The sequence below is a fragment of the Mesoplodon mirus genome, assembly GCF_964341445.2.
Source record: "Mesoplodon mirus genome assembly, chromosome: 6".
NCBI lineage: Eukaryota > Metazoa > Chordata > Mammalia > Artiodactyla > Ziphiidae > Mesoplodon > Mesoplodon mirus.
Genome location: NC_138982.1, coordinates 146,842,556 through 146,863,152, shown reverse-complemented (window position 1 = coordinate 146,863,152; position 20,597 = coordinate 146,842,556). Strand labels below are relative to the sequence as shown.

The 20,597-nt window shown below is 58.3% G+C and overlaps 1 protein-coding gene across 3 annotated transcripts; it reads left to right on the top strand.

Annotated features, from left to right (window-relative positions):
- Positions 1–1,379: 1,379 nt before the first annotated feature.
- Positions 1,380–18,077, top strand: FTCD (formimidoyltransferase cyclodeaminase). Of its 3 annotated transcripts, none has more exons than XM_082625631.1 (14): positions 1,380–1,460; positions 2,109–2,292; positions 2,936–3,064; positions 3,839–3,927; positions 4,018–4,197; positions 5,250–5,369; positions 5,455–5,586; positions 11,555–11,616; positions 11,958–12,087; positions 12,184–12,345; positions 15,702–15,745; positions 15,948–16,086; positions 16,704–16,799; positions 17,829–18,077. In XM_082625631.1, the coding sequence occupies exons 1-14, from the start codon at positions 1,407–1,409 to the stop codon at positions 17,913–17,915; spliced, it is 1,608 nt and encodes a 535-aa protein (XP_082481757.1). In that variant the 5' UTR covers positions 1,380–1,406; the 3' UTR covers positions 17,916–18,077. The 3 variants fall into 3 exon arrangements, with proteins under 3 accessions (XP_082481757.1, XP_082481758.1, XP_082481756.1); XM_082625632.1 differs by having other exon boundaries at positions 5,232–5,369; positions 11,958–12,027; XM_082625630.1 differs by having other exon boundaries at positions 5,232–5,369.
- Positions 18,078–20,597: the final 2,520 nt, after the last annotated feature.

Genomic DNA, 20,597 nt, shown 5'->3' with positions numbered 1-20,597 from the left:
TCCTCATTATCTCTGCAAAGACCCTGTCTTCAGGCACAGTCACGCTGGGGATTAGGCCTTCGACATATAAATTTGGGGGGGGTCACAATTCAGCCCATAACAGACCTCATCCCTCCCAGCCGCCAGACACTACCCTGGCTGAGACTCCCCACCACCTGGGGGCCCTCTGCAGGATGCAGGACCGTCTGGTGGGCACTTTGGGCCCCCACCCCTGGGCCTGCGGGCTCTTTCGGGTGGGACCTGGCGTCGGGGCCTGAGTTTGGAGAGCTGCCCTGGTTGAGCCCTCGCAAAGGACCAGGTGCTGCCGGGGTGCCCACGTCCCCTCCTGGGACCCGGGGGGCAGGACGGCCATCACCCATCTTCACCCACAGTCAGCCCGGGGAGCCACAGCTGGACAGGACGGGCCTGCCCCTAGCCTCCGGGGTCTCTGGGCTCGCCCAGCCCTTCTCCCTCTTCCAGTCCCCGTGAGCAGCTGCTGGAGGGGTGGGCTTCCCAAGGACCAGAGAGCTGCTGACCCGAGAGATCCGGGCATCCCCTCTCCCGGCCCTGTGGTGACTGCAATGGTGAAACAGCTGCAGACGCTGACCCCACAAAGGCCGCGTGGGGTGCCCGCTTCCGGGAGGACCATGGATGGGTGTAGTCTGCTCTTGGGAGGGAGGGGTCTGTGGGGGTCCATGTGCTGCCAGGATGACCATGTGATCGGTGGGCCTTTGCAGAATGGAAACACACCCCTGTTCAAAAATCACGAAGGACTCCAAGACGTCATTGACTCGAGCTGGCTCTCTGGGCTCAGGGCCCTGTGCTGCTGACCTGGGGTGCATCGCCCTTGTGGGGACCCTCCGGCCTCAGGGAGCACAGCCAGCAGCTGGGAGAGCTGGGCCTCACCTGCCCGCCCCTCCAGCAGTGACACGCACCCGCACACACTCACCCCCTGCCCCTCCTCCTGCCCGACAAGGTGCGCTGCCCTCTGCTGAGAGCCAGGGCCAGTACCGGGGCCTCACACACGGTCCCTCTCATCCCCCTGCAGCCCTGAGGCTTGGCTGTTCTGCCAAGAAACAAAAGGCCTGGAGGGTCACCGTACGGTCACCCAGAGGGTCACCAGGGGGCCCTGGACCCAGCTGGGCCCCAAGCCTGGGCTGACCTGAGGCCGCTGCCTGCTGAGGACTTTCCCCGAGGGTCCAGGTCACAGGCACTTCCTTCGGCGGGGCCCACGCCCATGTGGGTGGAGGCCTCAGCCCTCGCCCTCCGCTGCAGCCTCTCGGGGTCCTGGCTCTGCCCCTCCCCCATCTACTCAGTTAATAAGAAGCCTGGCCCCGGGGTGGGGCGCCGCCCGAGGGCATAAAGGCCCCGCTGGCCTCCTTCCCACCTCTGCTGGCGAGAGGAGCGTCTGGAGCAGGGCCTGGACCATGTCCCAGCTGGTAGAATGTGTCCCCAACTTCTCGGAGGGGAAGAGCCAGGAGGTGAGGCACCTGGGGGCGGTGGGGGGCGGTGCAGGGGGCTCAGGGCGAGGAGAATGCGGCTCAGTGTGGGGTTTGGGGATTGTCTTCTCTGGAAAGGGTGAGGGAGGGGGCAGCAGGCGGGCAGCCAGGTCCTGACCCAGGTCTGGCCTGGGGTCCGGGAGGGTCACTTGGCCTCTTGTGTGAAAACAGGGCCTCTGAAGCCCGACCCCCAGGGCCATTTCAGGGTCCCTGGGGGGTACCCTGTCTCCCTTCCCCACCTTCTGAGGTGGGCGCCGCTCTCATCCCCACGTGACCTGCAGGAAACTGAGGCACAGAGAGCGGGGCAGGCCTTCCTGGTGCCTCGGAAGGTTCCGGGCTCTTCACGCTCCCCCCCCAACCCCAGACACAGGTGGCCTGTGGGCTGGGGCCCTGCCCCTCTGTGACCTTGGCCTGTGGGTCACCTTCTCGGGGCCTTGAGAGCCCCTGCACCCGGGTTCTGCTTCCTGCCTCGATTTCTCCCGGAGGGTGCTGCCCGGGCGCCGGCCCCCATGTGCCCAGGTCCTCGCCCCGCGTCGTGTCTGAATGGGGGCGGGGCGGACACGGCCCCTGCAGCTCCCGCCCCCTCTTCTGCGTGGGGAGACCGAGGCGCAGGCCTGGCTTTGTCCCCAGGTGATCGACGCCATCTCCCGAGCGGTGGTGCAGACCCCGGGCTGCATGCTGCTGGACGTGGACGCTGGCCCCTCCACCAACCGCACTGTCTACACCTTCGTGGGGCGCCCCGAGGACGTGGTGGAGGGGGCCCTCAATGCCGCCCGGGCCGCCCACCGGCTCATCGACATGGGCAGGCACAGAGGTGAGGGCCCGAGTGCATGCAGCCGGCCTTGCCCGCAGGACTCGCCAAGGGCATGGGGCCATCGCGCTGGCTGGATGCTCCTTGGACCCCGTCCATGTTTCAGGGGGCCCTGGAGTGGCTGGCAGAGAGATGATCGCACTCTGTGCAGGCCCTGGGCGGGGGTGAGGGACACAGCCCGATCTGTCAACAGCCCACAAACCAAACACATTCTTTGGGCGGCAGGGTCAAAGGTCGGTGGACACACGGGGAGCTGGTCAAAAGGGCAGGGTCTCTGGACGCCCACAGAGGGGGAGGGAATTCACAAGAGATCCCAACTGGTGAAGAGAGATGGAGGCTTATCTCAGAGGAACCGCCTGGGGGGCGGGGGGCGCGGGGCCGCCATCTGACCCGCAGAGGGATTCGGGTTCTGAGAAGGACCCTCTGTAAGGCAGCCGGGTGAAGGCGCCCTCCCTGAGGGCTCGGAGTTATCCTCTCGTCTTAGGAGAGGGAGGGGTTTACCCCTGAGGTGCCGCAGAAATCGGGGGCTGCTTCTCCCGGGGCCCTGTGGTCAGTGCGGGTGTGCATGTGCAGGGGGCTGGAGGGCAGGATCCGCCCCGAGCTCCACACCTGGGCCCCGGCTTCCTCAGCCCCCGTCTCTGTGCAGGGGAGCACCCTCGGATGGGCGCCCTGGACGTGTGCCCATTCATCCCCGTGAGGGGCGTCACCATGGACGAATGTGTGCTCTGTGCTCAGGCCTTCGGCCAGCGGCTGGCAGAGGAGCTGGGTGTGCCAGGTGCGTGCCTGGGGAAGGGCGGCCTATGCCAGGGGCTCCCCCAGCGGCCCCTCCTCACTTCACTTCACTTCCCAGCAGCCTCAACCGTCCCTTGAGGTTCTCTGCTCTTGCATCCTTAAAAATGCATTTTAAGAAAAACCCCCCAAAACCCTACCATGCAGGTTTTTGACAGGCAGGAATATGTCCCGCTTCTCCTGCAATGGGACAAACCACAGGGACAGGGTCCCAGCTGTCAGGGAGGTGGTGGGACGGAGTAGCCGCTCTGTAAGGGCTTGAGATGGACGGGGAGCCCTAAACAGTCTCTTTGGGGAATTAACCAAATCAAGGAAAAGCCCAGCACAGGGCAGCAAGCGGACCTGTGAGCCCGGGCACAGGTCCAGCCCCCTGCGATGTGGCGGATGGATGGGCAGGGGGACAGGTGTCACCTGCCCTGTGCAGGTGTCAGAGCTGGTGGTGAGTTTTGTTTTCTCTCCTCCTCATTCCTTAATTTGAGGGCGTGTTGCTTGTTCAGTGAAAATGCACTTTGGAGAGAAACACGAATATCCTTCCAGCCCCTCTTGTGGGCGGGCAATGGCTTTTTCTGGGGCATCTGTGCAGGGGCAGCGGGGGTGGGCAGAGGAGGGGTCCTGGCCCATATAGAGTGCCCATCAGCGACCACCCACACCCATCTGACGGGGCTCAGAGATGGGGGCGCTGCCAGCAAGACGGAGCTGCGGGAGTGGGGGTCCTGCAGCGCCCGCCGGCCGAGGGCCTGACCGGCCAGGCCCCTTGCAGTGTACCTCTACGGCGAGGCAGCACGGACGGACGGCCGCCGGTCTCTGCCGGCCATCCGGGCCGGGGAGTACGAGGCCCTGCCTGAGAAGGTGCGGTGTCCCCTCCCAGTGGGCGGTCTGGGGGCGGCCCCGCAAGGTGGGCCCTCCTCCCCCTTCCCTCACCCACGGGTCTCCCCACAGCTCAAGCAGGCTGAGTGGGCGCCCGACTTCGGCCCCAGCTCCTTCGTCCCCAGCTGGGGGGCCACAGTCACGGGGGCGCGGAAGTTCCTCATCGCCTTCAACGTCAACCTGCTCAGCACCAGGGAGCAGGCGCACCGCATCGCCCTCGACCTCCGGGAGCAGGGCCGCGGGAAGGGCCAGGTGAGGGCGGGCGCAGGGTCGCCGCGAGGGCATCTGTGCTGCCGCCGGAGAGGGCCCAGGCCCTGCACTGTGTGTGGGCCTGCTGACCATCCCGCCTCGGGGTCCATGCCACGAGGGACCGGCAGGGTCGGGGTTACAGGGTTTGAAGTTGGGGAGCAGGTCTTTAAGGACGTTTTCCATGGAAGTTGCAGGGCTGCAGCTGTGGTTAAAATACTGCATCATTTCCACACTGATAGGAAAACAGCTGCCTCTGCACCCCAGGTGCCCCTAGGTGCCCCCCTGTACCTCCAGATGCCTCAGGTACTTCCAGGTGCCCCCAGGTGCCCTGATCCACCAAGTCTGCCATCATAGCTGTCACCTAGTGTGAGTATCGCTCCTGCAGAAAGTTCCAGTTGGACACAGACACAGAGACACCCGGTGAAGGAGGCCCTGCCCACCTGTCAGGCCCCACTCCGAACCCTGGGCCTTCCAGGCAGCTGAGGCCCTGGGAGCCCAGCTTCTGTGCGGAACACTCAGGTGTCTGCAAGCACAATACAAAAACACCGCAGCTCCCCAGTCTTTCTCTGTGCTCTGCTGACGTCAAGAGTCTACCTAACCCCGAAAGGTAGACTGAGTCGCCCCAGGGAGTGAGGGCCAGGAGCTGGCCTCTGGGGCAAGGGGTGGAAGGGGTGGGAGGCAGGGACCTGCCCCCAGGACAAGGATGTGGGTGGGGATGCCCAGGCCGCAGGGCTTGGTCTGAGCCTGTGGCTTGTGCAGGGCGGGCCCTGCAGCACTGACCCTTCGGAGCCTTGGTTTCCCGTGGTGGGCAGGCCCTTTCCCGGCTCAGATGAGAATGGGAGAGTGAGGAAGAGACCCGCCTGAAGCCGCTGCCCGGCTGCACCGCACAGTCCTCAGGCCACGGCCCCCTTCGTCCGGGTGTCTGGGGTGGAAGGGAGCCCTCGGGCTGGCTGGGGGATGCAGGGGCAAGGGGCTCTCAGTGCGGGGCGCAGGAGAGGCTGGGCGGGGCCGGGCTGGGCAAGCCTTGTCCTTGACAGCCAGGACGCCTGAGAAAGGTGCAGGGCATCGGCTGGTACCTGGATGAGAAGAACCTGGCTCAGGTGTCTATGAACCTCCTGGACTTTGAGGTCACAGGGCTGCACACGGTCTACGAGGAGACCTGCAGAGAAGCCCAGGTGAGCAGGGTGGGTCCCCTCCCCCTCTCTCAAGCCCAGCCCCCTGGGCGCTGACTCCCCAACCTCCGACCTCTGACCTCTGCAGGAGCTGAGCCTCCCGGTGGTGGGCTCGCAGCTGGTGGGCCTGGTGCCTCTGAAGGCCCTGCTGGACGTGGCCGACTTCTACTGCGAGAAGGAGAACCTCTTCGTCCTGGAGGAGGGGCAGCGGCTCCGGCTGGTGGGTGGGGCTGGGGGGTGAGTCAAGGAGCAGATCGGGGGCTCCGGGCGCCTTCACCCCGGGCCTGGGGCCCTGTCTGTGGGGCCAGGCCTCCTCCTCCTCCTTCTTTGTTTTATTGTCTGTGCCTGGAAGTTGAGATCACACTGTTTTCACTTGGGGGACACTGTTGAGGTTTTCTCTGTGACCTAAAATGTGTTCAGTCTTGTGAAACTTCAGCGGAGAGGACGGGGCCTGGTGCCTGTCCTGGAGCCGCGTCCCGCGGATGGAAGGACCTGCCTCTCATCCGCTCCCTGCCTGTTGGGATTTGGGTGCATGAATCTAGTGTCCGTGGGTTATTCGCAAAGTTGTTCCTTTGGTCCCAGGTCCTGCCGCCGGGTGTGGCCGTCCCCGCTCAGTCCTGTTGCTCTGGCCTCGGGGTCATTTTGTCTTGAGGGCGTTTCTTATAATGAATGCGTGATTGGATTTCTCTGAAAGTTTATTTATTTACTTATTTATTTTTGGCTGCATTGGGTCTTCGTTGCTGTGTGCTGGCTTTCTCTAGTTGTGGCGAGTGGGGGCTACACTTCGTTGCGGTGCGTGGGTTTCTCATTGCGGTGGCTTCTCTTGCTGCGGAGCACAGGCTCTAGGTGCGCGGGCTTCAGTAGTTGTGCCTCACGGGCTCTAGAGTGCAGGCTCAGTAGCTGTGGCGCACGGGCCTAGTTGCTCTGTGGCATGTGGGATCTTCCCGGACCAGGGCTTGAACCCGTGTCCCCTGCATCGGCAGGCGGGTTCTTAACCACTGTGCCACCAGGGAAGCCCTCTCTGAAAGCTTTTGTCTTTTGGTAGTTGAGTTTATCCTTTTGTATCTACTAATTTAGCAGGTATGTCTGGACTTGCTTTTGTCCTAGTTTTAGGCATGAGAGTGTGTGGTTTCCTTTGGGCTGTATGGAGGAGTTAGTCTATTTTTAGGAATTCTGGTAATTACTTTATAACAATATATTTATCTCTATTTTTTGATTTATTAATTTAAAAACTTTATCCAAATGTATCAGTTTGACTTAACTTTTATCAGTACAGGCACCTTGGCGATAGCATAGCTTTGGTTCTAGGCCACTGCAATAAAGCGAATATCGCAATAAAGCAACTCACACGATTTTTTTGGTTTCCTAGTGTGTATAAAAGTTATGTTTACACTAGACTGTAGTCTATTAAGCGTGCAATACTATTATGTCTAAAAAAGCTGTGTACATACTTACTTTAAAAGTACTTTATTGCTAGGGCTTCCCTGGTGGCTCAGTGGTTGAGAGTCCACCTGCCATTGCAGGGGACACGGGTTTGTGCCCCGGTCCGGGAAGATCCCACGTGACGCAGAGCGGCTGGGCCCGTGAGCCATGGCCTGAGCCTGCACGTCCGGAGCCTGTGCTCCGCAGCGGGAGAGGCCACAACAGCGAGAGGCCCGCGTACTGCCAAAAAAAAAAAGTATTTTATTGCTAAAAAATGCTAAGCATCATCTGAGCTTACAGAGAGTTGTGATCTTTGTGCCGGTGGAGGGTTTGAAATACTGCAAGAATTACCAAAATGTGACACAGAGACACAAAGTGAGCAAATGCTGTTGGAAAAATGGTGCCAATAGACCTGCTTGAAGCAGGGTTGCCACAAACCTTCAATTTGTCAAAAACGTACTATCTGTGAAGTGCGGTAGAGGGATGTCTGCCTTTTGCTGGCTGGCAGAAACCAACAGAACTTATACTCAATTGTGTAGCTTTGAAGAAATAATCATCCGAAAGCATAATATACACTTTAAGAAAATAATCTACATTCCCGTAACATTAGACACAGAAAATGAACACGAAAGTAACTACCCAGCATTCACTGCTGTCTTTTCTTCCTTCTCTATTCCCTGATTTTTTAGACTTGTGCTATTTTTCAGGGAGCTGGTTATTTTGGTGCTTAAATATTTTTTCAGATGTTTAAATTATGGTAAAATAGACATGACATAAAATTTGTCATCTTTTAACCCTTTTTACGTGTACCGGCCACTGGTGTGTGTGTATAAAGTTGTGCAGCTGTTGCCAGTGTCCAGGATGGGGCTTCCTATTTCTGCAGAAGACGTTGTCAGGACTGTGACGGGGCTCGCACTGACTCCGCAGGCCACTTTGGGTGGTGGTGCTGTCTTACAGCACCATCTTTCCAGCCCTGGACGTGGGCTGTGTTCCCATTTGTGTGTTCATTTGTCTTTGCCTTCTTTCATCATGTTCTGTAGTTTTCATTGTAGTCTTTCACCTCCTTGGTTAAGTTCATTAATTCCTAAGTATTTTATGCTATTGAAAACGGAATTGTTTTTGTAATTTCTTTTTCGGATTGTTCACTGTTAGTGTTTAGAAATGCACTGACCTTTGTGTGTTGACTTTGTATCCTGCTACCTTGCTGAATTCATTTATTAGTTCTAGGTGCTTAACTTTTTAAGTTTAAATAATGTATTTAATCCTTTAGCTGTTTATCAATGTTAGACAATGTCTGTTGACTCTTGTGAAGAGAGACAAAAAAATTAATGCACTTGTGTGAGTGGTCATCTCTGTTCCAGATTTAAATTGCTTTGTCGTTATTTTTACATTGTCAGCTGTATAACATTTACCTTCTGTAAACATATCCACACATATTAAATATCCACAGATATTTAATCTTGGTTCTATACACGAGTGAGGTCACTATGCATCTCTGTCCTTCCCCATCTGCCTGGCTGGATTTCACAAACAAGCAGATTTTTAAAGAAAGGCTCATAGGGGCTTTATTCTGTGGGTTCTGGCATGTTTGGGAATGTCCTTCTGTGACTTTATGCTTGCAAGACAGTAGGACAACCAAAACCTCAAGTCACATGTCTTTTCCTGAGAATGTTGCAAACACATCTTTACCACCTTTGGAATAAATGTCCCTGTGGGGAGGTCTAAGACCATCTGGTTATCTCCCCACCCCTGGTAACCGGTTCTTTCTCCTGGATGCTTGAAGAATTCCATCTTTATCCTTGAAATTCAATGACTGCCATAAGAGTCTTGCTGTGGATTATTCTGCATCATTTTTTTCCTCTGGAGCAGGGTTTCTTGTGATTCACAGGTTCATTCTTGTTTAGCTTCAGGAATGTTTTCTTCTATTGTATTTTTGATCCAGTTTTTGGTCCTTGCACTTTACCGACACCCGTTACACTGCGGTAGCATTTTCTTCCACATATTCTGTCTTTTTTGTACTTTCTTTCCCTCGTATTCACTGTGGTTTTCTCAGGCTTCACTCGGCAATCACTGATGCCATTTATGGCTGGGTCTATTCTCTTCCTAGCAGTTACAAAGTTTTGTGTAACTTTTTATTTTGATGTAATTTCCTACTCACAGAAGAGGTGCAAGAACAGTACCAGGAACTCTTTTATACTCTCCAGGTTCACCTATTGTTGCATTTTGCCCCATCTGCTGTATCACTCTTTTTCTGTATTCCACGCATAATCATATTTTTTTCTGGACCATTTTAAAGTAGATTGAAGACACTGTGCCCTTTACCCCTTGTTTATTCAGGGTATAATTCTTAAGATCAAGGACGTTCTCTTACACAATCACAGTGCAATGATCAAAACCAGGAAATCCAGCACGGTACAACCTGGTATCTAATCTGCAGACAGTAATCAAATCGCATCAGCGTCCCCCCTCTCCACGGTCTGTCCCAGACCAGCAGTGGGTTCGGGTGGCTTGTCTTTTATGGCCTTTAATCTGGATCAGGTCCCCAGTTCTCCCCATCTTTCCTTGACCGTGACGGGCTGTGGAGCACCGGCTGGTGGCTTTGTGAGGTGCCGCTCACTGGGTGCTGGTCTGATCTGTCTCAGGGCTGGGTGTGCTTGTGCGTTTCTGGCAGGAGCAGCACAGAAGTGACGGAGTGTCCCCCTCAAGGCGTTACCTGGGTCCTCTGGTCAAGCTGGTATCCCCGACCCAGGGTTATCACTGCAGTGTTTCTGTTTTCCTTTGGTTGTTAATAAGAACTCCCTGGGGAGGTAGTTTAAGAATGTGTAAATGACCTGTTCCTCTTAAAATTCCAGCGGCAAGTATTAGGAGCATCGAGAATTTTCTAACTTCATCCTTTTTCTGTAAGAAGCTTTCACCTCTCCCACGTTTATTTATTTCTTATTCATGTGTTTGAAGCTCTCTACTGTCTTTTTTTTTTTTTTTGTGGTACGCGGGCCTCTCACCGCTGTGGCCTCTCCCGTGGCGGAGCACAGGCTCCGGACGCGCAGGCTCAGCGGCCATGGCTCACGGGCCCAGTCGCTCTGCGGCATGTGGGATCTTCCCGGACCGGGGCACGAACCCGTGTCCCCTGCATCGGCAGGCGGACTCTCAACCACTGTGCCACCAGGGAAGCCCTCTACTGCCTTTTATTTTTTATTTATTTATTTATTTATTTATTTTTATTTTTTATTTTTTGCGGTACACGGGCCTCTCACCGCTGTGGCCTCTCCCGTTGCGGAGCACAGGCTCCGGACGCGCAGGCTCAGCGGCCATGGCTCACGGGCCCAGCCGCTCCGCGGCATGTGGGATCTTCCCAGACTGGGGCACGAACCCGTGTCCCCTGCATCGGCAGGCGGACTCTCAACCACTGCGCCACCAGGGAAGCCCCTCTACTGTCTTTTAAACATATTATTTTACATTTTTTATCTGAAAATTCTGAGGTCTGCAGTCTTTGAAGGTCTGATTTTGCAAACTGTTTTGTCTGCTGATTCTCACGGTGATGCTTCTTCATGTGCTTTGTGATTTTTGATTGTGAATGCCTGTTCTTTAGAGTTTCGTCTGTGGTAATTCTTGGTCACCTGGTTTAGTTTGTATTTGCCTCTGTTAGATGTTTGGACCACTTTAGATGAGCCTTTTGCTTGGAGCTTTGGAGCCACACAGGAAGAGAGTTCTGTGCGAATGGTGGCCCACCTGCCTGTCAGGTTAGAATTCCCAGGAAAGATTTTTTTCATGCTTCACCAAATGGAAGGCCGAGACTGGGAAGTATCCCAATATTTCCTGTGATGGGCGGTTTTTCCCAGATTCATCCTTGGAGATGTCCTCTTTCAAGGGTCTCCCGTCTGACCCAGCTCTTGTGGGCTTGAGACACCCCCTACTTGTGAGAGGTCTCAGATGTCTCCAGGGTGGACCCAGCTTCTGGGAGAGGAGGTCTTTCTGGGCATTTCTGGTCACTTCCGGCTGTGAGTGGTTTCCTTTACTTTCTGCCAGCTTTGCCGGGTGCTGAATTCTATTCTGAGAGTTCTGTTCCTCATTCTGAGGTTTTCTGCGGCAGGTGGGCTACTTGCTGGCTCTACCGCCAGCTCTCGGGCGCTCTCTGCCCCATTTCTGCACCCTCAGGGAGACCTCATGACCGTCCTCTGGGATCTGCTGCTTTGTTTCCATCAAGCTGCACTCGTCACTTTCTATTTTGTGTGGAACATGTCACCTGTGTGGCTCAGAGGGGTTGGGACTGTGCTGACGGCATCGAGCATCATAAAGTGTCCTGAGTGGTTCTTGGTGGAAAGAATTCTACTCTAAAATGGGTATATTTTCACCTTAATTTTGAATTTGGGTAAAATTCACTTTTCCTCACATATCAAGTCTCACATTTGGGCAGATCAGGCAGCTCCCAGCCTTTAAGAACCAGAGAGACCCTGACACCCGAGGAGTTGGAATCCTGTCCAAAGAGGCAGTTTTCTTGGCCCCTTTCCAGCACAGGATCTTGTGCGGGCAGGATGGGGTCACCGCGGGCCTTGGTCTCCCTGGAGCAGCACGGTGGGTGGGTGGTGTGTCCAGAGCCCAGGCAGGGTGCCTGCTCTGGGCGAGGCCTTCAGCCGGCAGGGCTGCTGGTGGGCATGGGGTGTGGCAGCTGTGTCCCTGCAGGCTCCCCACCAGGGCGTGGTGCCCTGCGGGTGGCAGGGGTGGGACCTGCCAGTCAAGGGGACTCCAGTTACCGGCCCCTCTTCCAGGTGGTGAACCGGCTGGGCCTGGACTCCCTGGCCCCCTTCAACCCCAAGGAGCGGATCATCGAGTGAGCAGCCCCCGCCCCCCACCCCCGTGTGGAGACCCCCTCAGTCCTCCAGAGCTCTGCTCTGTCCCCAGGCGTGGGGCTGGGAGCTTGCTGGGGGGCCCAGTGGGGTCCCGACAAGGTCCCACTCTGTCCTCATGCAGCTCCTGGCTGGTCACAGCCCCTACCCGGGGCAGCCACTCTGCATATTGGGCCCACATCCCTGCCCCCCTGCCGCACTGGTGCGAGTCAGGGGCCCCTGGCCTAGCCAACCCCACCCTTACGGCCTGGCTGCAATGACCCAGGACCCTGTCCCCGCCCCTGCACGATGCAGACCTTCACTCCCAGCTGCCCCACCCCTGCAGGTACCTGGTCCCTGAGGTCGGCCCAGAACAGAGCCTGGTTGACCAGCCCCTGCGCACCTTCGTCCGTGAGGTGGGCGCCCGCTCGGCAGCCCCAGGGGGCGGTTCCGTGGCCGCAGCCAGTGCAGCCATGGTGAGTGGGGCCGGGGCGAGGATGCGGGGTGGACGGCCGGGGTTGGGGGCGTCGCCCGGCCTGGGGCTAGTCCCACGCACAGGGCACTCTCGCCAGGGTGCCGCGCTGGCCTCCATGGCCGGCCTGATGACCTACGGGCGGCGCCAGTTCGAACACCTGGACGCGACCGTGCGGCGCTTGATCCCACCCTTCCACACGGCCTTGGCTGAGCTGACCGCGATGGTGGATGCCGACGCCCGGGCCTTCGAGACCTACCTGGTGAGCATGCACACGGGCCTCCACCACCAGCCCTGCAGAGGCAGCCCCGAGGGAGAGTGGGGTCGGTGGACAGTATGGGGTCCGGAGGAGAGAAAAGTGGGTCAGGGTCACGGGGGGAGGGGGGGGGCTGCCACGAGCACAGGTGTCTGTAGACCCCGGGGGCTGGAGGGAGGAGACAGTGGTCTAGCCCCTCTTGGGCGCCCCCCTCCCCCCGCTCGTGCAGGGCCAAGCGCGGCAGGTGTGGCGCAGGCGTGACTCCATGTCGGGGTCTCTGCAGGCTGGGGGAGGGGCAAGAAGGGCTCCTGTCCTGAGGGTCAGCCAGTCTCAGCGTCCCCCTGCCCACGTCCCCGAGTCCCCTGATGGGCGACACCCAGACCTGCAGATGCCGGAGGAAAAGCAAGGTCCCCAAGGAAGAGCTCCCATCCCGGGAAGGGCGGGAACAGGAATCTTCACAGAAGAAACGCTGTGCGTCATGGTCTCAGAGATCAGAGAAGACGTTCAGCCATGAGACACAAAGGGCCCCCGGGGAGCCGGGCACCTTCAGCAGCACAGGACGTGGGTGGCTGCATCCATGCAGTGCCCATCCAGGGGGCAGCAGAGGAGGGACGTCCATCAGACCGGGCGGGGGATGGGGAACTTGCAGGAAGGTCGAGGTCCGAATTCAAGGTCAAGGAGCCCCAGGCGTGTCTGAGGGCAGATCCAGCAGAGAGGGCCGGGGAGAGGTGGGAATGAGGGCGCTCGGACCCACGGGGGTAGGAAGACACGCCTGGGAAGGAGTGAGCTCCCAACAGACAGCAGGCATCCAGATCCGCCTCGGGGGTGGGGGGGGACGGGTCAGGAGGACCTGGGCCAGGCGACCTCGGGGGGCGACCTCGGGGGCTGCTGGGCTGGGCGCCCCGATGTGAGTGCCGCGTCCACACGGGGACAGTCTAGAATGTCGAATTGCGGGAGGAGGTGACCCTGTGACAGAAGCTGGGTCCCCGGGGGCGGGGTACAGAGACTGATCACCTTTCCCCTATGCGCTTTTACATTTTAATTTCATTTATTTGCTTTTTAAAATAGGTGAAAGCTTCAGGGGTTCAGAGTTCACAGGGGCAGAGGGCAGCTGGTGAGCTGCCCCCTGTCCTCCCCGTCCCCCCTGCCCAAGCAGGTGCAGCCCCAGTGCGTACGTCCCCCTGCGATGTTTGTGTGCGTTCAGGCAGAGCTGGGTTCCCCTTTCTCTTCCTTTCTTACGCACATGATGGCAGCAGATGTCCAGGTGCAGCTGCGTCTTTCAGCTCGCGTCCTCCTGGAGCAGGGACTCCCCCGGCTCAGTGGCCCAGTGCTCTGGGGACGCCTGGGGTGGAGGCCTTGGACCAGCCCTGTTGGGGATTCTGACCAGGTCCAGTCAGCACCCGGGACAGGCTGTGTGGACAGCTGGCCTCTGTCACTGGGCACTCAGTGGACGGGCTGTAGGAGTGACTCGGGGACGGGCTTTCCCTCCAGGGTGGGTGTGTTTCCCACTTGAAGGATGCTGCCCAGTGGCCCTTGCAGAGGTTGTGTGGATCGAGCCCTGGAGTGGTCCTCCTGCCGTTTACCCGGACGCCACGGCCATTGGACCTGGTGGTCACGTGCATCTCTTGGTGCTGCCCTGGTGCGAGTGTCTCACGTGGGCAGGGCAGGGGGAGGAGCGTTTTCATCCTTTTTGCAGCGGTTTTATTTCCTTTTCAGGAAAGTGAGGTGTCCTTTTCTTCTCTGTTCTGCTTAGTGCTGACTAGGACTTTTCATAAGCCAGGGAGTCTCGGCTTGTTTGACTTTCAGCTTCGCTTGTGCTGGTTTCTGACCACAAGAGCCTTGTGTTTTTATGTCGTCAAATATTCAGTCTTTCTTTTGCTCTTTCCTTGGTGTTGTGTCGTAGCCTAACCGGCCTCCCCAGGCCGGAATCATTGAACTTCTCTCAGGGTACCTCTAGCCATCTGTGGTCTGAGGAACTTCAGATGCTGAGAGGGGCTCGAGTAGAAGCATCAGTGTGCATATAAATAATAATACGTAATTTAAAACAAATATAAAAAATTCTGACCACTAGAGATTAGAAATAAGACAAATATAAAACAACTGGAGGAGGGCAGTAGAAAAATGAAAATCTAATCAAAAGGCAGGAAAGAAAAGGAAAAATAGTCAGCAAAGAGGTGTGGTTTAGAGAAAACCTAAAATAGAATGGTTAGACTGAAGACACACCCGAGCAACAATCACACACACACACACGTGTGAGTGTGGCAGATACTGTGCTGGTCTATGTCCCCAGTGAGCAACAAGAAGACAGACTTTGGAACAAAAATAAGAAAAAACGTCCTTATCTTCCACCGAATACGTGAGCATCTCTAGGTGGAGTCAGAAGCTGGCTGTGCACCTCCCTCCCCACCAAACAAGCCTCACAGTGAAGCAGAAAATAAATCAAACTGCGTTGGGCAGCCCTCCTCAGCCAGACACGGACGTGGCCACGTGAAAGCCAGACTTGACTAAAATCAGCAAAGTTCTGCCCAGTGGAGAACCCCCTGCCCCCCCACCCCGACCTGGGTCTGCAGCGGACTCAGCAGGTTCCCGTGCTCGGGAGGAGCTGCTGTGGGTCCACATGGAAAAGAGACATGTGTCACAGGAGGGGCGCCGGGGGAGGCTAGGGAACGTCAGGATGGTGACAGAACCCGGTTCAGGTCGGGTCAGGATGGTTACAGAATCTGGTTCTGGTCGGGTCAGGATGCTGATCGAATCCGGTTCAGGTCGGGTCCAGGGATCCTTTACGCTCATGCAGGGTTGATGGACCAGCTGACTGTTAACAGCTTTTGGGCGGAGATTTGGTGAAACCTACAAAACCAGCAGGGCACGTTCCCCACCAGCTACGCCCTTGGACCTGGCACGTGGGCAGGCCTAGGGCGCTGGTGTAAGCGAGCGAGCCTGGACGGGTGCTCACAGCACGGGGTGCGGCACGGGGGAGGCCTGCCTGGCAGCGGCGAGGAGAGTGACACACGGGCTGATGGCTCCTCAGAGGAGGCCTGGGTTGTGTGGCCCCTCGGGGATGCGGGGACACGGCCTGAACCATTACACCTGGACTTCGGGGGGGTGCGGTTGCCTCGCCTGGAGGCTGGGAGGCCTGGGGCTGGAGAAGCCGCTGCCCTCCACCCTCCTCTCCAGCCTCCAGCACTGACAACGTGGGGCCTTGCTCCGGGTCGCCTGCCCTCCTCTGTCGGGGGCCCAGGGCTCTAATCCACGGGACCCACCTCGGGGGTGGTGTGGGCCCTGCGTGAAGCCCCTCCCTCCCAGGCTCCCGTGTCCCCGCATCACAGTCAGTCACCCGCGCGTTTCTGTGTTTGCTCCGGCAGAAAGCAACAAAGCTGCCCAAGAACACACCTGAGGACAAGGACAGGTGAGTGCAGCGGTGGCTGCGGACATCCGGACACCTCAGAAGGCCCTGGTACCAGTCAGTCCCCCTCTGGGGTGTGTTGTGATTGAAGAACGGTTTCCCTGTGGTCCCCACCCTGGTTCCGTCTGCTCAGAGCGGAGCCATCAGGTGGGTCCAGTGGTGCCCGGGTGCCCTGGGCTCTAACTACTGACCCTCTTGCTTCCAGACGTGCGGCTGCCCTGCAGGAGGGGCTGAGGCGGGCGGTGGCCGTGCCCCTGGCGCTGGCGGAGATGGTGACCTCGCTGTGGCCGGCGCTGCAGGAGCTGGCCCTGTGCGCGAACCTGGCTTGCCGGTCGGACCTGCAGGTATGCGGTGGAGCCCCGCTGCAGGGGCGACGTGCGGAGGGGCACCGGGCATCACAGCTCTTCACCAAGCCGGGCAGGCACAAGCGCTCACAAGGTGTTTCGGTCAGTCTCAGCCTGCAGGGCCGGCTCCGTCACCTATTAATGTCTTGTTCAAGGTCGCGGCAGAGAGAAGCAGAAACTCGAGTGTGTCTCCAGAGGCCACCCCTAACCATCCCCCCAGACCCCGTCCCTTCCCTCCTTCCCACCGCCCCTCTTCCAGAAAACCCAGGGGCTTGCAGACGTGCACAGGCCTGCCTGTCCGCAGCCCGTGCGCGGAGGCTCGGGGACCAGGAACGTCAGGGCTGGCTCTGCGTGTCCGCAGCCCATCCTGAGGGGAGGAGCCTCGTTTCCTTGGGCTGGTTGTTATCCGTCCCTGGAGGGGGCCAGGCCGAGCTGCTTCTCTCTGTGGGGAGAGGGCCGGCCCTGCCACCTGGAGGGAACCCTGGGGCTGGTCAGTTTGCCATCTTCACGGATGAGGCGCGAGGCCCCCAGGCCGTGTCCCTGGGCTGAGGAGTGGGCAGGGCAAGGCCCTGCTGCTCCCCGGTACCAACACCGGCTCTGCCCCTTGGCTGTTGCAGGTGGCGGTGAAGGCCCTGGAGACGGGTGTGTTTGGTGCGTATTTCAACGTGCTCATCAACCTGAAGGATGTCACCGATGATGCGTTTAAGGACCAGGTGGGCAGGGGTGTGGGCCGGGCCCACCGAGGGGACTGGAGGTTGCCCTCGGGCCGTGGCTCCCAGACCTGGGGCCCAGGGCGCCTGGCCAGCAGGTCCTCGAGGGAGGGAAGTGTCCATCAGATGAGAAGTTCCTCCAGCTCCTGCGGGTGGACGAGGCCTGGCCTGCAGAACGCAGGGGTCGGGGACGGCCGGGCCGTCTTTCAGCGTCTCTGTGGAGGCAGGTGGCCTGGGGGCCTGCCGGCACCCCCTAGTTCCCTCCCAGGGGGCTCTGGCCAGGGCTGGGCTCTCTCCCAGGTGGGTTTGGCTGTACAACTGGCAGCACAGGGTCTCAAAGAACAGTCTCCAGCCTAAGCAATGATCCCACTTCAGCATTTATGATAATTGCATTGTTACTGTTTATTGGAGGAAAATTCACAAAACATGCAGCTCACTGTGTTAGATGATACAATTCAGTGGTGTTAAGCACACTTGTGCGGTTGCGAGACCACCACCTCTATCAAGGTCTGGAACATTCTCATCACTCCAGAGGATGCCCCACAGTCACCCCCATTCCCAGCCCTGGCCACTGCCCATGTGTCTCTGTGATTTTGTGACAATCTTTAAAAAGTGATTTCGCGGCTCGGAGTGGGAGCGCCATGGCCTTTTCGAGCGTCAGCCCGTGTCCACCTGCTTCTCCAGCTGGGCTGGGCTTGGCCATCAGGGAAGGCCCTGTCCACCATGGGGGCACTGAGATAACGGATGGGCCACTTGAGCTCTGGCCCTTAGGGCCTCAAGGACACAGCCCTGCCCTTGGCAGTCATGGCTAAATTGGGGAGACTGGGAGGGTGGGGGCTGGCTGGCCCCAAATGTCAGGAAAGACAGAGGGGCCCCTCCCGTCACCACCAAGAGACCCATGAGGAGCTGGGGGCCCCTAGGTCAGGGGCTTGGGGTCACCCAGAGTGGACAGCCCAGGGAGGTGGCAGGGAGGCGGGGCCAGTGGGGTTGGTGGCGGGCTTGGGGTGGTGATGGGGCCCCTGTGTCTGTCAGGTCCGCCAGCGCATCTCCGGCCTCCTGCAGGAAGCCAAGACCCAGGCGGCACTGGTGCTGGACCAGCTGGAGGCCCGGCAGGAGTGAGGGCCGGGCGGGGGACCTCACTGGACTCTGCTTCCCCCCGAGGCCCCTCCAGACACATCCCATGGGGCCGAGAGAGGGGAGGGTGGGGGGGCAGGTGTGTCTGGGGTTCGTGGTGTCACCTTCTGTCACCTGGAGCCTCCAGTAAAGTGAGGACACACTGGTGCCTGTGGGGTGCATGCAAGGGATCAGTGGGTGGGCTGGGGGAGGGCTGAGCCGAGCGGCTGGGACGGGGACCCCGTGAGGTGCCAGTGTGGGGAGGCAGGTGGGGGGAATGTCACCCAAGGTGACACAGGGTCCCAGAGCACCTGGGGTCCTGGGGGAAAGAGCCCGTCACATGGAGGGATGAAGGCCGCGCTGCCTGATGGGCAGGGACCTGCTAAGGTGAGGGTGGCCAGGCCAAGGTGAGGAGAGGCAGAGGGCCGGGGGTTCCTGGGGAGGCGCTGCTGACGTGTGGCCGGGTCCCACGTCCTGGCGGGAGAGCTCGAAGCGTTGGACCTGGGCTCTGGGAGGGGGTTCCCGGGCACTGGGCACTGACTTCCCTCAGTGGAAGCTCGGGGGCCAAGGCCCGGTGGTGGGGGTCCCAGGAGGGTCCCTACAGGGCCTGGGCAGTGAGGGAGGTGGGGGTGTGGCGGAGAGCCCCCTGGGCTGGGGGCAACCGACCTGGTCCAGGTGCTGCCGAGTCAATCATGCCGGAGGGAGGGCCGAGGGATCCTGGGGGGCGGGAGGTGTGTGGGGGGCCCTGTGGGGATCGTGGGAGAGGCCCGGGCAGGCGGCCGTGTTGCCCCAGTAGGGCAGCATCCTTGAGGCTTGGAGCTGTAAGCGCGCGAGCACAGGCGCTACTTTAGGAAGGCCAGGAGACAACAGGAGCTGCAGGACGGCCCCAACCTGGTCTTTTAAAATAGGCAACGCATCACGTAGTTCAAAAACCAGGGCTGTGCAGAGAGTCGCCACCACCTGGTCCCCAGCAGCCCTTTTGTAAGCTCTGCAGGAAATCACTGAACTCCCTCTTTGCGCCCATTCAGTGTTTATGCAAATACAAACACATGTGAATATACACTCTTCATTCTTCCTTGACTGCGTTAAGAGAGCAGATCAAATGCTGACTTTTGTTCCTAGTTAACACGTTAGCCTGGAGGCCGTGGCCCGGAGCCCTTTCACATCAGCGTTTATTTTAGAGCCTCCTACTTAATACTTATTTTATTCACTGGTCCTTTCTCCATATTTCCTCACCATTTCATTGTGAAATAGAAGATACATTCAGGAAGGTGCATGTCCTGATCGGCCCTCTCCCCGTCACAGACTCCTTCTCACCCTGACCCCTGACGCCAACGGCCCTGCTCCACGGTGACTGCACTCTGGTTTCCTGTAGGCCATCCGGCACAAGTGCACACTTCCCACACAAAGGCTCAGTTTTCCCTGTGGGCTGACATTTGGGTAAATGGGGTCGTATGTGCCCTCGGCATCTGCTGTGTCTCTCCACCTTGCGCGCATCTTGCCCAAGGCTCACAGGGTTGGGGGACCGCTGAGTCCTGGGGTGTCACCCTCCCGAGCAGCTGCACCACTGCACGCAATCTCCCCTTGTCCCCGTGGCAGAGTTCGGAGGAGCGCTAGTTCTCACCACTGACGGTGGAGTGTGTCCCCAGCTCTCAGATGCTGGGATGGGGGCTGAGGGGGTGAGCACGGTGCCCACCGGGCCAGAAGAGACTCACCTGTTTCTCACCTGTTGCCTGTCTGGGAACCCCTGACCTCCACCCGAGGACAGCTTTCCCCAGGTGGCCACTGCCATTGGCCTGAGCCTCCCCACCGACCCACAGCCCCTCGGTGAGAGTCAGACCTGAGGCAGCCCCAGGAGTCTTATGCAGAGCTGCCCTGGCTGATTCAGGAATGAAATAAATTTCAACTGTCCCATCCATGAGACGTCGTGGCTGGTTATTATGTAGCAGCAGCTGACAGATACACTTCCTAACTGAGTGTACTGTCAAACTTTGGGGGTTTTGCCTTGAGAGGTGGAAGATGAGTGTCAGTATGGTTTAATTATCTTTTGTTATATCTGAGGTTGACTGTCTCTTCATATCATTAATGATGGATTTCCTTTTCTGCAGTCTGTTCATGTGCATAGCCTGTTTTTCTGTTGGGCACTAGACTGGCCCTAAATATCCACCAGCCTCCAGCTCCTTCCCGGGGGGCGTCCTTGGCTGCATTTGATCTGCTCTCTTTACGTAGTGAAGGAAGAATGAAGAATATATATTCACGTGTTTGTGTTTGTAGCCTCCTGCCTCCAGGAAGTTCCTGTTAAAAATAATTTGAGGGCTTCCCTGGTGGCACAATGGTTGAGAGTCCGCCTGCCGATGCAGGGGACACGGGTTCGTGCCCCGGTCCAGGAGGATCCCACATGCCGCGGAGCGGCTGGGGCCGTGAGCCATGGCCGCTGGGCCTGTGCATCCGGAGCCTGTGCTCCGCAACGGGAGAGGCCACGACAGTGAGAGGCCCGCGTACAGCAAAAAAAAAAAAAAAAAAATTGAAAAAATCATCACACCCTGAAATTCTTTCCCGACAGGCTGTGCACATGGAAAAACAAAACGTATGAACGTACTTGCTAGGTAACCAGACAAGATATTAACAGGAAATGATTTGGGGAGTATATCCTCCTTGAGCAAGGCAGAGAACCCAAATGTTTTACAG